At 47.9% G+C, this 17970-nt stretch overlaps 1 protein-coding gene across 3 annotated transcripts in view; it reads left to right on the forward strand.

Moving 5' to 3' along the window:
• CXXC1 (CXXC finger protein 1) overlaps positions 1–17970 on the forward strand; it is a 799643-nt gene that overhangs the window by 522285 nt on the left and 259388 nt on the right. For all 3 annotated transcript variants that reach the window (XM_069647456.1, XM_069647457.1, XM_069647458.1), the window contains one exon: positions 7721–7905. In XM_069647456.1, coding sequence (XP_069503557.1) covers positions 7721–7905 — 185 coding nt within the window. The remainder of the gene's footprint in view (positions 1–7720; positions 7906–17970) is intronic.

Below are 17970 nucleotides of genomic sequence, written 5' to 3' on the forward strand. Positions count from 1 at the left end.
ACAGGATCTGGCCTTTGGCAAGGCGGTCCTTTGCTCTGCTATTTGATTGGCTATTCTAAATTTTGATTCTAAATTGTTTTCCCACCTCCATACGTTGGTACTGCTTTGGGAGTCTGTCATAGATATGGAATACGTTGGAGGACCCAATCCCCTCGAAGAACAAGTTACTTTCTTACCTGGTAACCTTCTTTCGATGGGATGGTCCGACGACGTATTCCGTATCCCTCCCGCCCTGCCTTCCCCGCTGCAGAATTTCTTTTGCGATTGCAGCTTACGTTCCGCAAGGCTTTGTGTCTGACTGGCAGTTGACTGTCACACGTTCTGGGGGAAAAAACTACAACTGAGGCTACGGGCGTCGTGCGTCCTACTTATCACATCGGATGACGCCGGACGTCGGAGGAGGTCCTCGACGACGGCGCATCGACGCAGGACGCAGACGCCGAAAAAAGTTTCCGAAGCAGCACAGCTGTGGTGATTACATGTCATAGATATGGAATACGTCGTCGGACCATCCCATCGAAATAACGTTACCAGGTAAGAAAGTAACTTGTTCTTCTACGCAGAGACCTTGGTAGAGTGGCAACGCAGTTAGGCTTTTCTTAAGGGAAAATGTGAGCTGTAGGTAATCATGCCTCTGGAGGCCCAGCAGGAATCTACCAACGTTTCAGCTGAATTCGGACTTCGCGCATTGGCCTTACTCGCCTTTAATAGCTGCTGCTCTTCTAAACTTGTAACCATGAGTTGTCCTTACCTGAATTGCTTTGGTGCTCTTCTAAAATAGTTTCCTAAAGTTCTTACTTACCTTAGAAACTATTATACACTTCTTAAAACTATACTGGTTTAACTAGCTCTTAGGTAGTAGATAGTTATATGCAAAAAGTTCAATTACTAACCTGGAAATGCATTGTGTCTTTCCTAAAGTGTAATAGGGTTTTGCTTTCTCTGATTTGCTTCATGAATTCTAAAATAGTTGAGTGTTCATACTAATCATTGAGTAGCTTGAGGCCCCTCCAGAAAGTAGTAGATGTTTTACTAGCTCTGTAACGGGGTTGGTTTATTATGTCATTTCATAACTGAGTGTCAATGCATTACCGACAGGGTCTACTACCCTTGAAAAACTGATTGTATTCTAAAAGTATATTTAACCTGGTCTTATGCCCCAAGAATAGTATATTACTATCCTTAACCTTAGGTTTGACTCACCTTGACTTGCTCCTTCCTCCTCTAAATAAGGTTATACCTTGGTCTGCATACTGTAGGTTTTGAATTGGTTTTTTTTAATTGTGTCTATCTGATGTTATACTACTTAATTAACTAAGATTTATCTTAGCCTACTTGTATTTATCTACACCCGTTGGGTTTACAATGCATAGTGTTACTTTGGACCATATGTATGCTACAATTTCTTTGTACCCAAGCTACACCCTTCGCTCCCTACTAAAATGAGCCTGGCTGCTCTGTCCATGAAACCCACATTCTCCAGCATTGGATCTTTCATGGATTCACATGCTTAGAATATTCCCCGTCGTCAGACTGGGAACCCTCGGTACACATATATAGTCGTTTCCTATAAGAAAAAACTTCCGACACTTGTGTATCCTATCCACATCCACGTCCTCTCCGGGGCCGTCCATGCATGCCCCGTAGGACGTAATGGTATAAAAGCCCCGCCCCCGCGGGACCCGTCAGATTTCAACCGTCTCCAAAGATAGTGGGATCTCCTCGCGTAGTCTCTACTTTCTAGGCTATCGTTGAAATTACTCGCACGAGCTTCTGTGAGGTTATTGGTTTTATCAGAATGTCGGGAAAACCTCTCTTTCGCCCGTGTGCTACGTGCGGATTGAAGAAGGTTTACGAGGGGGACGGCCATCTCGATTGTATTTATTGCCTCCACCCTCACCATTCGGCAGACCAGTGTGAAATATGTAAAGGTTTTTCCCAGAAAACCCTGAAAGATCGGAGCCGGCGGCTGGTATCGTGGTTAAATGACAGGGCGGGAGCATACCCTCAGTCGGAGGTTGGCTCTGTGCGCAGCGTGGCCTCGACAAAAACATCGGGAGCCCCTCGCCCTCAACCTCGTCGGAACCACCGGCGAAGAAGACTCGACCGGTGGAAAAAGATGTTCCACGAAGCCACTCTTCCAAGGACTCTTCTAAAGAATCTTCAAAAAAGACATCATCATCATCTTCGTAGAAAAAACAAGGAAAGGAAAGGCCAAAATCCTCCTCGGGCGCTCCTCATAGATCTGCCACGAGTAGAGAATCGGATAAACGCAGGGAGAGCGCTGTTAAGGCGGGACCACCTAAGCCACCTGCAGGCCCACCGTTGACGACGATGAAGCAGTCAGTGTCCTCACTGCCGCTGACGCAGTTGGTTTCCCCCGTCATCAACCCATTGACGACGACGGTGACAATGTCCTCGTCGACCGAAGTTCTGGCCTGGAGACCAGAAGTTTTTGATCTGGGGTTGCCGGACACATTGCTGCAGGAACAGGCAGTGTCGATTTCCTCGAAAGAAGACGACGGTTTCAGGATTGCGGGCCCGGAGGACCTTGGCCTGCGAGCCAAGTCGCCATCAGGAGCAACCAGCTCTCAGGTCTTTACCCAACTTCCAAGCTCTCAATCGGCCCTGTCCATGGAGGTCCTGTCCTCCTTACACTCGCTGCTGAAATCGCTGGATGAAAGGCTTCCACCTGTACCGTCGACCTCACCCCCCACCCCCCCCCACCCCCCCCCGCGTCGACGAGCCCGGCCGGTCACACTGTCCAACCAGAACGATAGGAGTTCCGGTGACTCCAGTAGTCCAGGAGGAGGGTGAGCTTTCAGACTCTTTATCTGACCGTGGGTCAGCATCGGATATCTCCCTGTCTCCATCTAGGGATCCATCCTGGGTTTCGGATGTGGAACTGGAAACACCAAAGAGCCCCACTCACCCGTCGCCACCGGATGATATTGGCGCTTTTCATTCAATGATGGAAAAGGCGTGCAAGGAGTTTGGCCTGGTCCAGCAGGAGGAGAAAAAGGACTGCTTTCTTTTCGACCATATGGGTAAGAATAGACGTTCAATATTCTCGATACCCATTTTAGATCATGTCTGGAAAGGTGGTGTTCAAACCATGCGTCACCCGTTTTCTGAACCGGCCGTCAAAGGCTGCATTGAAAAGAAATTTAAAGTGCCAGACTCTACCCCGAAGTGTCTCTCGGCCCAACCTACACCTGATTCAGTGGTGTCGGCGGCAGCGACGAGGAAAGCGAAGGCCCAACATAAATGCTCTACCCCTCCGGATAATGAGGCAAGGCGCCAGGACGTGTTTGGTAAGAAGGTTCTTTCCGTGGGTGCTGCAACTGTGAAAGCAGCCAACTCTCTTTGCTATTGTGGCCAGGTACGACAGGGAGATGTGGCACAGGCTAGCCCCTATTCTGGACCACCTCCCGGAGGAACATGGAAGAACGGCGATGTCTCTGGTACGAGAAGGCGAAGAGGTGTCGAACCATGCTATTAACATAGCGGTGGACCTGGCAGATTCGGGCTTTAAGCAGATAAACAACGGAGTTGTTCTAAGACGCCAGGCTTGGCTTAAGTGCACCAACTTCAGGCCCGAGGTGCAGTATAAAGTATTGGACATGCCCTTCGAAGGTGATCTTCTTTTCGGAGAAAAGGTGGACGAGGCCTTGAAGGGGATGAAGGAGGACTCGGATACGGCACGTTCGTTGGGTTCTCTTCAGAGTGGTAAACACTTTCGTTCCTTTCGTCCCTTTAGAGGAGCATCTGGCAACTCAAGATTTTCTGCAACCAGTGATAGATCCTTTGGCAGATCGGCATACCCTTCCCAAGGATATAGGCGCGCCTCTCAAAACTCAAGCCGGCGCAGAAACTTCCAGTCATCCAAGAGACGACCGACTTATTCGTCGTCGACGAACAAACAGAAAGACCAGCAATGAGGGGAAGCGCACCGTTCTGGGAGGAAGAGTGTCAAGCTGCGTCAAAGAATGGGAAAAAAATTCACAACAGATCAGTGGGTTTTGGACACAGTGAGGTACGGACATTCTCTACTATTCAAATGCAAACCTCCAAAATGTCCACCGATACATCTACCCCAACCACATCTGAACATTTTGCTGCAGGAAGTAGCACTTATGTTACAAAAAGGTGCCATAGAGTTAGTCCCTGCATCGCAGAAAGGCCAAGGGGTATACTCGCAGTGTTTTGTGGTAAAAAAGCCGAACGGAAAATGGCGTCCCATTCTCGACCTGCGCGACCTCAACAAGACCTTACAGAGTCGAAAATTCAAAATGCTTACACTGCAAGAAGTGATCAAGTCTGTCCAAGTGGGGGATTTTTTGGCGTCTCTAGATCTACAGGACGCGTACTTCCATATTCCTATGTGTCAAAAACACAGGAAGTTTCTGAGGTTCATGGTAGGTCAGACACACTACCAATTCGCAGTGCTCCCGTTTGGTCTCAAATCCTCCCCAAGAACGTTCACAAAATGTTTGGCACCCGTGGCAGCCTGGCTGCGAAAGAAAGGGCATCATGTATACCCGTACCTCGACGACTGGCTTGTGAGGGGATCCTCCTCGGCGTCGACCAACGACAGCGTACAGGCCACCTTACAGCTTCTGCAACGACTGTGGTTCGCAGTGAACTTCGAAAAGTCCTCTCTTAAAGTTCTTGGGAGCTCAATTCGAAACCCAGTCGGGAATAGTGAAACCTTCCCTAGACAGAATGTCAAAGATCAATCAACTGACGAGTCAACTTCGCTTACATGGCACACTTTCAGTGAGGAAGTATGTGGCGATCCTAGATTCCATGGCTTCTTGCATCCACTTAGTAGCCAACTGTCGATTGTTCATGAGGCCTCTACAGGAGTTCCTGGCGGACAGATGGAAGCAGGCCACGGGCTGGTGGTCAGACAGGATAACCATCGACGACGACGGTATCATCCGAGCCCTCCAGTGGTGGAAAAGCGTTCACAACCTGGACAGAGGGGTTCCTCTACAAGAACCAGAACTTCAGAATACCATCATCACGGACGCATCCCTGACGGGCTGGGGAGCACACATGGACAACCACCAAACACAGGGCAGATGGTCTCCGACCGAATCACGCCTGCATATCAATGTGTTGGAACTGAGGGCAGTGAGATGGGCCTTGAAATCATTCCTCCCACATATCAAGGGGTCGAGAGTAAGAGTGCTGACAGACAACACGACAGCCATGTTCTACTTGATAAAACAAGGCGGCACGAGATCCAGGACCCTTTCTGTGGAGGCTCCAAAGGTATGGCATTGGGCTTTGAAATACAACATATCTATAGTGGCTCACCATCTTCCAGGAGTGAAGAACGTACAAGCGGATTCCCTGAGCAGGAGCATGGCTCAGATACACGAGTGGGAGATGGACACCATTCAGCTGCAAAAAATCTTCGAAAGGTGGGGTCACCCCTCAGTCGATCTCTTCGCAACGAAAGAAAACAGGAAATGCGAGCAGTTCGCGAGCAGATGGCCTCAGAAAGGATCCCTAGGGGAAGCGTTCTCATTTCCGTGGACAGACAAGTTCCTGTACGCCTTCCCTCCGTTCCCCCTTATACGGAGGACAATACAGTGGATTCGCAGATAGAAATGCAGGGTCATTCTAGTGGCACCGTATTGGCCGAGACAACCGTGGTTTTCCGACCTCCTACATCTGTCGTTGGAACAGCCGATAGCTTTCCAGAAAGTGCCGAATCTCCTGTCCAGGGACAAGGGAACGGTGTGGCATCACAATCCGGACAGCCTCAACCTGACTGCCTGGCTCCTGACTTTTCAGAATTTGGCAATTTGAAAGTCTCGTTGGATTGCCGGAGAATTCTGCAGGCGGCTAGGGCTCCTTCGACTAACAAGTCATACATATACAAGTGGCGAAGGTTCTGTATGTGGTGTCAAACGCAGCACGAAATACGGCCTTTGGAAGTAACTCCACAACAAATTTTACTGTATCTTCTTCACCTAGCAGAGAGTGGGCTATCCTCGTCATCCATCAAGGTGCACCTGGCGGCCATCTCAAGGTTCACGAGGAGGAGACAGTCCTCACCGTTATTCAGCGACAGACTGGTGAAACATTTCATGAGGGGTCTCTTTAGAACTTTTCCCCCTACGAAGCGGTTCCCACCATCGTGGAGTCTAAATGTGGTGTTGGCGGCCTTAATGAAGCCCCCTTTCGAGCCAATGTCCTCTTCATCCATGCAGTTCCTATCGTGGAAGCTGGCTTTCTTAATTGCCATTACGTCAGCTAGAAGAATGTCGGAATTACAGGCATTAGTCAAAGACCCTCCATATATGAGATTCTTTAAGGACAAAGTGATACTATCAACTAATCCTACTTTCATCCCGAAAGTGCCGACGGTCTATCACAAACACTCGACCATTGTCCTCCCTACTTTCTTTGCGACCCCGTCGTCGACGGCGGAAAAGGCTCTTCATACTCTTGATGTGAAAAGGGCGTTAAAGTTTTATCTGCAAAGAACGCAAGAACTCAGAACTACCAGACAGCTGTATATCGCATATGGTCCGTCGACGAGAGGAAGGGCAATTTCCAAGCAAGGACTGGCTCGATGGGTCTCGTCAGCGATTGCTTTTAGTCACTCCAAGGCCGGGAGGCCCCTACAAGGGCACCCTAGAGCCCATTCCATGAGATCGACAGCCTCCTCCGCGGCGCTATGGGCAGGAATTCCTCTGACAGACATCTGCCAGGCGGCGGCATGGTCAGTCCCACACACGTTCACACGCCATTACTGCCTGGAAAGGCAGCATGCGGATGAAGTACAGATGGGAAGGGCAGTGCTGCGCCATCTTTTTCAATGAGGTAAGCCAAATATGGTGAAGCTGTTGTCTCTTACTTTGCCTATGTTTGTTTTTCCTTGATGTGTCGATTTTAAGTAAATATATATATATATATATATATATAATTATGTATTATGAATATGTTTATATCAGAAAATATGTTGCTGCCTACGTACATGGACTGGGAGTGGTTTTGTGATGTATGTTGCATTGCATTCTCACCTCCTTCTTCTAGGATACTGCTATACAATCTATTCTAAGCATGTGAATCCATGAAAGATCCAATGCTGGAGAAGGGAGTAGTTTCTTACCTGTAACTCCATTTCTCCAGCGTTGGTATCTTTCATGGATTCACATGCGCCCACCAGCCTCCCCGAAATGCAATGGGCAAGATATGTGCATAAACATGTGTACCGAGGGTTCCCAGTCTGACGACGGGGTATATTCTAAGCATGTGAATCCATGAAAGATGCTAACGCTGGAGAAATGGAGTTACAGGTAAGAAACTACTCCCTTCTCAGGCGGTACAACCTTATACTAAGAGTGGAGCTTATGTACTGCCTCAAATGTTTTTTATGAAGTCTCGGTGGGACTTTAGAAAAACTGAACCCTAAACATAAGGTCTAGGAAAAACCTTGTAGCATACATCGCCTACAGGATGTCACAGTTGCCTGAGAGATAGTCTAGTGTTCAGGCATAACAATTCCCTTTGTCTCTGACTGCTCTGCCTTCAGGCATCCTTCCCTCAGCATCATGCACTTGCAACCTCATCTGTGAACTGTCTTCAAGTGGCATGTAATTTAGTTAGAAACACTAGTAATTGTGTTTTGGTATATGCCTAACGTTCATGTCTGTAATGTAGTTGTATTCAACCCCTTTTCATTATTTTTCCTTCTCAGAGAGACGAGAAATATAAGCGGCATAAGCAGAAACAGAAACACAAAGACAGGACCCGACACTCTGAGCGAGTAGAGTACAAAGACCCTTCCTCATTACGCCAATGCCTCGGACCCACCTGTGTGCAGCCAGCACGAACCAACTCCAAATATTGCTCTGACGACTGTGGCATGAAGCTAGCAGCAAAGTAAGTACATCTAATTCACTAAAGGAAGAAGCACATGGGAGCCTGTCTATCAACAGTGCCTAATACATGGTAGCTCTTTGTGTAATTTCTGAAGGTTGTACGCTGCTGCAACCATTTTGCACTAAGGGAGAAAAGGCTTGTTCATCCTGGCAGCTTCATTGATAGTCGGAAATACCTTTCTGGAGCTTGTGGATCTGCTTAGATCACAGGCTCTGCATCTTCCGACATCTAGTGGAAGTCGTGGAGTATTACAAGATTTGTCTTCGAAACTTAAACGGACGTCGACAGGGCATGATTAGTAATACTATCCCTAGTGTGACCTGTACTGTACCCATGGTCCTTCACGCATCGAGGTTCCTCCGATTGTTTTTTTTCCGCCGACGAAGTTGGTCGCAAATGCAGAGTTTTCTACCAGTCTGATGCCTTTGATTTAATACAGTTTATTTGTAGACTCTCTTCCTTTCCTTTGTTGTTCGCTATGCTGCACGACTGTCTAACCACTCGACGGCTCCTGAGGAACACTCATCTCATCGAGGACTGAGCGATCGACGACCAGACGGGGCCTTATGGGCCTCTTCAGGCTCCGGTCCATTACAGTAGGGAAAGACGGAGAGGTTCTCTACACTGACTCCTTTTAGAGAATGTTTATCCCATTATCCCCTTTCTTCTATTTTTGCCCAGCTGCCCTTTTAAGACATAATGGACAAAACTCCATTAAAATGTTGTCCCTCCTGTCACTGTAAATTCCTGTGGAAGGTGTTAGGCAAGATTGTGTGCAGGACTCTTTGGGAGACTACAGCAACCTTGTCCTACTGGCAGTAGGGGACCCAACCTTTGGTATAAGTCCGTACTACACAGGTTGGTAGTGTGGCCGGGCAGCCAGGCTTATCTCAAGAGTGGTCAATGTGAGCTGTAAGGTTGTAACACAGTTTCACAGGGATAGTTATTCAATTAAACACATATTCTTAAGGTTTCTTGATTAAGCAATTATTAATTTAAGTCTGTTTGAATAAGCCTTCTTCAGAATGGAGCAAAACATGTAACACTTACATTATGATATGGCATTTATAACGTGACTATACACAAGTGTTTCAAGGCACGACAAGGCAAGGGAGGGGGAACAGAGGGAAGACAGACAACGATCCTACTAGGCCAGGTGACATTCAGATTGCAGAAGTGCATAGGAAGCGGGGAAGCAGAAACTGCGTGGGAAAAGTGCGGTACAAGGGATAATAGAATAAATAACAATAAGTAAAGTACGGCCAGCAGCTGGCAAGTGCAAGAGTAAAGGGTAAGTGCAGGCATCAAGTGTCAAGTGCTGGTAAAGGGACTGCAGGGATACAGAAAAACCGTCCCCAAGTGCGGGGTTGCAAGGAAGGCAGTGCAGGTGTGCAACTGGCGGGGGAGGGGACCTGGGCCCGAGATCAGAGGGTGGCCAGATAGCCAGTGCAGTGTCAGTATCAGCCAGGAAATCAGCAGGGGAGAGAAAGCAGAAGCAAAGAGAAAGGTTTTGAGGTGCTTCCGGAACCGATATGGTTCTCCTCAAGTTTCAGGTGGGCAGGAAGGCTGTTCCAGAGGGAGGCCCCAGCCGAAGAAAGAGATCTACCACCAACTCGTTGCTTAGAGAAGCGACTGACCCTGATGGAGTTGGAGGCGGAAGAGCGAAGAGCTCGAGAAGGAAGATATTTAGGAAGAGAGAGTGAAGGTATTGAGGCCCAAGGCCCCAGAAGGCCTTGTGGACAATGCACAGGGTTTTGAACTTAACCCTTGCAGCCACTGTGAGCCAGTGCAGAGATTTCAGTCCTGGAGAGATACGATCCCTGGGCCTGAGGCCAAGGACAAGTCTCGAAGTCCTGTTCTGGATGAGTAGCAGAGGACGGAGAGTGGAAGCAGGCAGATTTAGAAGAAGGCTGTTGCAATAGTCCAGTCTAGAGAGAACCAGAGCTCTGGCGACAGTGAGCTTCTGGGGGAAGGAGAGGAAATGAAGAATACCTATGAGGAGGTGCAGCTGGCAGTGTGACTTCTTAGAGACATTGGAGATGTGAGGAGAGAAGGAGAGTGTGGAGTCGAAGATGACCCCAAGGTTTTTCGCCTCACAGGTTGGAGGAGGAAGAGGGCCAAGAGAGGCCAGCCAGAGTGTGGCAGGAAAGGAGGGTGTGGGTGTGCCGATGAGGAGAATCTCGGTCTTACTGGCATTAAGGCAGCGATCATTTTCGGCACACCACTCCTGGATGGCGGACAGTCAGAAATGAGAGAAGGAGAGGAGGTGGCTGAGGGTAGCCTGAAAATAAGCTGAGTGTCATCCGCATAGCACTGGAAGATGGGGCAGAGCATGGCAATGCGGTAGGCAAGAAGTGCCAGGTATTGGTTGAAAAGCCAGGGAGAGACGTTAGACCCCTGGTGGACACCACAGGTAGAGGAAGGACCCAAGTTGAACCTGGGAGGGTCGGTCAGAGAGAAAAGAAGTCCGCCACGCCAGGGCCTGACCGGTGATCCCCAGGTTATCACAGAGATGTTTGAGCAGGATGGCATGGTTGACCGTGTCGGAAGAGAGATCAAGTAAGATGAGGACACAAGGGGTGTTGGAATCAAGGTTGGAGAGCAGGTCTTCACGGATGTTCAGGAGAGCAGTTTCCGTGCTCCTGGCAGCTCTGAAGCCAGACTGATGATCATGGAGACAACCAACAGATTCAGTGTGAAGATTGAGCTGGGAGCTGGCCAGCTTTTCCAAGAGTTTGCCCAGGAAAAGAGTAATGGAGATTGGGCGATAGTTAGCCAGACAGGATGGGTCGGTGTAGGGTTTCTTCAAAAGGGGGTGCACAAAGGAGTGCTTCAGAGGGGAAGGGAAGACTCCAGTGGCGAAAGAGTGGTTGCAGAAGTCGGCCAGGCCAGGGACCAGGGAGTCAATGTAGTCCTTGATTGCTTTGGAGGAACAGGGGTGCACCTGTTTTGACGAGACTTTCATAGATCGGACTTGTCTAGAAAACTGGTCTTACACTTCAAAACACACACTGTTTCTCTAAATCGGATGATTCCCATTGGGAATGGCACACAGGCACTTCCCACACCCTCAGGTGACTTAAATAGCTAGGACACTGTGAACATTGATTTATCGCTGATACATTTAGAGCAGTACGGAGTCTGGGTGTAAAGGATTAGATATGGGAATAAAACAAAGGTTAACAAATAATTCATAAACTGGTAAGTACTTTTATAACCCTCCAATGCAAAGTAAATTAACCATTTCCTGAAGGAAAGGCAAAAGCACAAAGTCAGAGGTAAGAGGGGCAAAGCTGCAAGCAACTCTGCAATGGCAACCAAGACAAGTCTCAACTGAGAACAAGTAAGGCTACACAACAAGAGGGAAGTTCTCTTGGGTTTACAGTACCTTTGTTTAGAGGAAATGGTCCCAGCTGGCTTCTGTTCCGGTGTGGCTCTGCAGATCCTGTTATTCGTGGGCCCCAGTCATGGGGACAAGAGGGAGGACTTCTGTAGACTCCTGCAACAAGATGGGAAGGTTGGCGGGCAGCAAAGTTCAAACTTTAATTCAGCGATGGCACGTCCAATCTTCAATCCAACGCAGGAGCTGCTGAGCCCCACATTCCCACTAAGATGTAGCACTCTCAACTAAACTAAACAGCTGAGTTCGAGACACCCTGGGGGGAAAAGGGAAGTGGAGAAAATAACAAACTCAGACACTGGACCTTCTGTCTTCATCCGGTCTCTGCATAGATGAGAAATTCATACAACATTTAGCATACCCTTCACTTCCTTATAATAAACATTATTAAATTAACACCATTACTCATTACCTGATTATTCCTCTGCTTATGCCTAGAGGAAATGTATTCTTATTTGCAGTTGTATCCTTATTGCACCTTTACTCAAATCCAACTCAAGATATTGAACCTACCCCTGAACTCTTATTTGACCAAAAAACATGAGTTCCAATGTGTTCACTCTTATTCTTGCCTCCCACTTAAATTTGGGTCTATGATGCAGCAATAGGCAAAAAGGAGTTCTCAGGTTTGAACACTCTAGATTTTTCCTCTGACAACTAGGTAATTGTTCAAAGAGGTTTGTTGTGAACTACCCTTAGTATTCAACATGTGCCATTACTTTTATTCAACTGGTCATAGACAAAAAACAAACTCATTAGAGATCTGTCCCTCTCAATTCAGAATGAATTTCAAGAGATGTGATACAGTGCTTCTTCTCTCTCTTTGCTGAATAGAAAACGTTACTCTGGGTGGATTTGGAGAACAACCTATGTTTCCACTTTGCACAGTTTGTTTTCAACCAAAAACTGTCCTTGAGTGGAAGAGATGAAGTCGTTCTGCAGTAACTAAAATTGTCCTGTGCCTGCGCCTCCTCCAAACATTTCAAAAACAGTATTTACTTAAATTAACAGCTGCTTGTGCTGAGTCTACCTTCGGCCGACGCGCACTCGCGCAAGACTAGAGGCAGGAAGCAAACATCAATTCCTCAGTAATTTCTGCGCACTCAGGATTCAAGAAATACAGTGCGCCACAATGAAAAAACAAACGTGCGCCTGCTTTCCTCGTTTCCATGTAATCCGAACATATAGGAAACTCCAGACCTCACCTTCCTGTGCGATTCACGTGGGATGGATCTCTTCCTCCGAATGGAATCTTGCCAAGCGCAACTCCGCACTGCCTTCGATCCCAACCGGCACAGAACGTGAAGACCTACTGAGGTAAGCAAGGACATTAAAAAGAGACTGAAGTACAGGAGCGCTCGTCACTCTCTTCAAAGAAAATGAACGCACGTGATAGTCTCCCTTCATTAACATTTCAAGGTCCCGAAAAGTTATCCCCTGACTACCCAGAGTTTGTCATAAAAACATAAGTTAGTCAAATTGGTTGTTTTAGGTAGCTGCACAGCACAAAGGGTAAAAACTACATCAAAAGGTACTTAGCTTTCAAAACGTGTAGTTGGAAGTCTCATCACTATTGCTTCTTTTCTTTACTGAAGTTCTTTACTGTAAAACTGAATCTTGACCTCAGATGAAGAGTCTCCAGGAAACAAATGTCTTTCAAAATGAGTCCTAGGCATCGGATTTAAGAGGGAACAAAAAACATGACGTGCTCAGAAGATTTCTAAAATTAAAGGTAGTTTACAATGTTGGGATCTGACCATGTCTTCCTGTCACCCAATCAAGACTCTTGTTTCTGCCCTGCATCTTGGCTTGGTTTCCCTCCTGAATTCTGAAAACAGAGGTCAAGGCCCAAACCAATCCAAGAATGAGAATGACAAATAATTAAACATGAAACCTCAAATAAATAAAAATGGTGCTCTTTTAAATCAAATAAAATAATGGTGTTTATTACCTGTCTATTTACTCTGGAACCTGACAAGCGGCACTTCACGGCTTCAGCTCCTCACGTCTCAGCAAATAGCTCCACTGCGGACTCTCAGTTACCACTCTAGACTTTCCTCACATCAAAGAAAAACACAAATGTATATTAAAATATAGATTCATTATATTTATACAAGAGTCACTGTTAGATGCTGTTGGACAGTGTTTCTGAAGTGCTACCCTACTTCATCAAAACCATTCATCTGAGGCAGTACAAGACTCCACTCTTAGTATAAGTAGGGGTGTTGCCAGGTCTGGAAAAGACCCGGGGCTAGGCTGATGTTGGAACTGTCGGGACTGGGGGCTAGCTAGCCTTTTGGTTGTAGCTCCTGAGATTCTATCCGGGGCTACAACCAAATGATCAGGGGCTATAGCCCCCTTAACCCCCCCTAGCAACGCCTCTGAGTATAAGGATGTACCACCTGAGTACATGGTAGCATAGACAGAGCAGCCAGGCTTATTTTAGGAGGGAGATAGGGCTGTAGAATCAGCACAAATGAAATTGTAGTAAAGTCAATTTCACTTCACTGCTTTTGGAAACAGTAGTTTTGCCAAGAGAAGGATTTAAACCTTTGGGAAAGTCAAAAGAAAGAGTCCAAATCACAGACAAATAAATAAGAGAGTGTGAAAAAGGACCCACTCTCTCCAGGTTAGAAATTAAAATGTCCTAAAGCCTAGCAAAAGTGTTGGAGGTCTCTTAGGTGGTAGGGAATTAGCACATTTCAGAGAATTCTCCCTACCAAAGGCAGTTGAAAATGTGGGTCTGGCCTGCCTGGCCTTCCACGTTTGTCCCTCTCACAGTTCAACAAAAGTTCGAGTAGGTCTCCCTCTGTCAGGCTCAGACCTCTCAAGGCATCAATAGTTCACATAGGTTTAAGTCAGTTGTCCTTGTATCTTTCAAACAAAAAGTACCGGATTCAACGTTGATCTCCATCAGCCGGGCTCACACTTCGCAAGCACAGCACGTGCAGGGATTCCCTTCCCCAAGCTTTATTCACATTCTTTAGGGGTTCCCTTCCCCTAACTTTTCACATTCCAGTTCTCCCTCAGTCGGGCTCGGACCTTTAACCGACGTCGAAGTCTTTCAAATGTGCGAGGCTTTTACTATAGACCTCCGTAGGACCACTTCGACTTTCACTCAAGCTCTCCCTTTATTTGCCCCATTGTCTCTTGGTCTTGGTAGTTCCATACCGCAAGCACACATGTTCAAAGAAATCTTTCTCTTAAAGCTTTTACCTTTTCACTTCCCCTTTCGCCAGGGTTAATCTTGACCATTGCGCATTTGAGTTTGTTCACTTTTCCGCTTTATAACAAGACATCAAAACATTTTGCAGAGACTTTCAAGTGGGCTACTTCCTTTCGCCGGACCACTCTGCTACTCTTTATCACTGGCTTCACAGTTATCGGCAACTTAAAAGTTAATCACTGGTTTACTTACTTTCACGTTTCATCAGCATGTGCGCAACCTTCAATTGTGAGATACGCTGTTGTGTCTTCAACCTTTCCTTGACCCAAACAGGCCTATCATGTCTTTCACCGACTCCGCGGTTGTGTGCATTCCCTTCTTGTTTCTGCGACTTGATTTACGAGTCAAGGTTAATACCACAGGGTTGGCCTCGCCTCCCCAACTCTGTCGTTCACGTGGGAGGGTCGCTGGGGTCCTTGAAACACAATACAGGCTTCTTGTCTGCGATTTGGCATTCCCCGTGTCTCCTTTGCAGCTTCCCGGAGGCAACAACCTTCTGCAGGGAACTTCAGAATTTCTCTACCCTTTTCTCTAGTCCCTTAATCGGTCATCCTGCTCCAGTGGGTTCACCTTTGCCCCGTAAAATATGCTTCTTCTTGTGTTCCACCTTGCTCAGTGTGTGTCTATATGATCCACCTTTTATCCGTGTGGGGAGAGCTAATGGGTATGGGATGTAGGTGATTAAAGTCAAGTGCCTGACTGTGCCCAACCTGATTAGCTGGACATGTCCTATGAGATATGCAGGTGTTAGCCTTTTTACCCTCAGTCGCCCTCTTCCTTGTGTTTGTGTAGAAAGGTGGGGGGGAGGGGACATGGGAAAATCCTATAAAGTAGGATGCGGTATGGGTATGAGAAAGGGGGGGAATTTGGCATCTCACCATCGGTTACCTCACCCTCACACCCTGAAGACCCCCCCTCACCCAGATGATCCTCCTGCACTGGTCCACCCCCTGTGTCTGGATGCAAAGGCCATGCCGTGGCCACCTGAGAGATCTCCCCGCGGACTAGCAAGTGAGACAGTACTCGCAGTACTCTAAATCTTCACGCCTGGTTTCTAAAAGGGTAAGATACAAAGATAGGGACCTTCCGGAAGACGTGATGGAGGTGTTGCTCTCGGCCAGAAGGCCAGCAACCAAGTCCCTGTCAGCACTTTCTATTTTAAAATCTTTTTCCCCCAGTCCCTTTTAGTGTACCAGTTTGGGATTTAAATCTGGTATTAAGACATCTAATGGGGACGCATTTCTAACCTTTGCATTCTTACCCTCTCAGAATGCTGACTCTTAAAACTGTCTATTTGTTGGCTGTAAAGTCAGCCCGCAGGTGAGTGAGCTGCTGGCTCTTTCCGTTAAACCACCTTTCAGTACCTTCTTTAAAGATAAGGTGGTTTTGAGAGTGCGTCCGTCATTCTCACCAGAGGTGATATCAGAATTCCACCAAACACAAATGTAGCGTTTCCTACCTTCTATCGACCACCTCACCCCTATAACGAGGGTTATCTGTCACGAAGCAGGCTTTTTCACGATGGATAATCTTGTATCTCAGAATGCTTTTCTTTAGCGGGAAAGGACCTGCCTGATGGACTAAGGGCTCATTCCACCCAAGGAGTGGCTACTTCTCCAGCATGGGGTCTGGCGTGGATTCACATGCTCATGAATATTGCCCGTCGTCAGGCAGGGAAGCCTCAGTAAAGGAAAAAAGTTTCACTTTCACTTTAAAACTGTACATCTCCTCTAAACCAATCACTGTCCTCTGGATCATACTGCCCCCATCCAATGAGAGTCCTCTCCCTAAGCCCCTCCTCTGGCAGCCCTCTTCATATTTTTACCTCACGCTTCCGTTTTGGGTATACTCGAGTTTTCTCTCTGAGCTATTTGTAAGTTTGTTCATGTTTTTAATGGGAAAAAGGTTGTATGTTCTTTGCTTCTCCTGGCGACAGCGGGGAGCCGTTGTTGGTGAAGTTCCACACCCCTCAAGGGCTTAGATCGTCAAAGATTCTAGAAGGCCATCGGGCCTACTTTGCGCCCTTCGGCCATGATGGAGGAGAATGAGAGAAGGTCCCACTTCAGGCCCTGCACCAAATGCAGGCTACGGAATGTGTTTCTGAAGGACAAGCACCTGCAATGCCCTTACTGTCTGCACCTAGACAACAAGGAGGTGGAGTGCAAGATATGCCTGTTTCTGCAAGAAGACGACGAAGGACAGGCACAGTAGACTGGCGGCGTGGCTTAACACCAAGGCCTCTGACCCATGCTCTCAGCAGGGTCATGCCTCACCCAGAACCGGCCGATCCAAGGAACGGTCTTCTAAATCCTTTGAGGGCACCTCATCCGTGGGGGCCCAAGATGAGGCCAAGAGCTGCAAGTCTGAGTCAACCGGGTACGCTGTGGAAGTGTGTCCCAAGGTCGATGGGGCACGATCAATATCACCTTCCGCCTCTATTGCCAGCCGGCAATCAAGCTCCTCCTCGAAGAGAAAGTCATCCACCCTGCTAGACTACATGCGAAATCCAGGAAGCTGCGGACACTAGAGAAGAAGGCCGAACAGTCCAAGCAGGCTAAACCGGCACAGGTTAAGACCTCGTCGGCGATGTGTCGACTGCTACTGCCACGACAGCTAAGGGCGCTGATCCTGCAAAGGTAGCCTCTGCAGCTCATGTTTCCCTACCCCCAAGGTGCGACACCGCCGCAGTGACTTTGGCAAAGTATGCTTGCACGCCATTTGGGGGGACACCGGCTTAGGCCCCTTAAGGGGGGAAAAAAGAAGGGGGGGGGCGAGGAGGCCCCAAAGCAGCCCTGCCATCGCCTAAGCCATGGAGGTCTCATCCAAGGACGACGAAGACCAGGAGTCCTTACACACGGTCCACAAGGACATTTAAGAGTATGACGGCGCAGGGCCTAGTTTTCCTATTCCGCCTTCTCAGCCGAGGGACATTACCTTGGATATTCTGTCGACCCTGCACACCTTCTTGTCAGAGATCCAGATGAGCATGCCTCCGGCTCCTGGGGTCCCCGATTAGTTTCCGGCGAAGAAGAGGAAGCATCATCTGATGCCCCCATTTCAACCTCTGCCACCACGTCCCTTCTCCCCCAGCAAACCCAGACACACGGACGGATACGACATACATCAATGAGGATATCGTTGCAGCGGACGGCGAATCTCCACATTTGGATGCTCCACATAGGGTGTCTCCTCCGGATTAGGTGAGATTGTTCCACTCCATGATCTCCAGAGCCTCCAAGCTAGTCCAGCTAGTGCCAGAGGAAAGCAAGAAGTAGGGCTTCTTGTACCAGAGGTGCAAGGCCAAGAGGAAGAAGGTCATGGCAGTACCCCTTCTGAACGACGTTTGGGATGAGGGCCTGGGCCTCATGAAGAACCCTTGCACGGCTCCAGCCAAACGGGATAGGATGGAGAAGAAATATCAGGTGCCAGACTCCACACT

Source organism: Ambystoma mexicanum, chromosome 2q (assembly GCF_040938575.1).
Source record: "Ambystoma mexicanum isolate Mex_15411 chromosome 2q, UKY_AmexF1_1, whole genome shotgun sequence".
NCBI classification, from domain to species: domain Eukaryota; kingdom Metazoa; phylum Chordata; class Amphibia; order Caudata; family Ambystomatidae; genus Ambystoma; species Ambystoma mexicanum.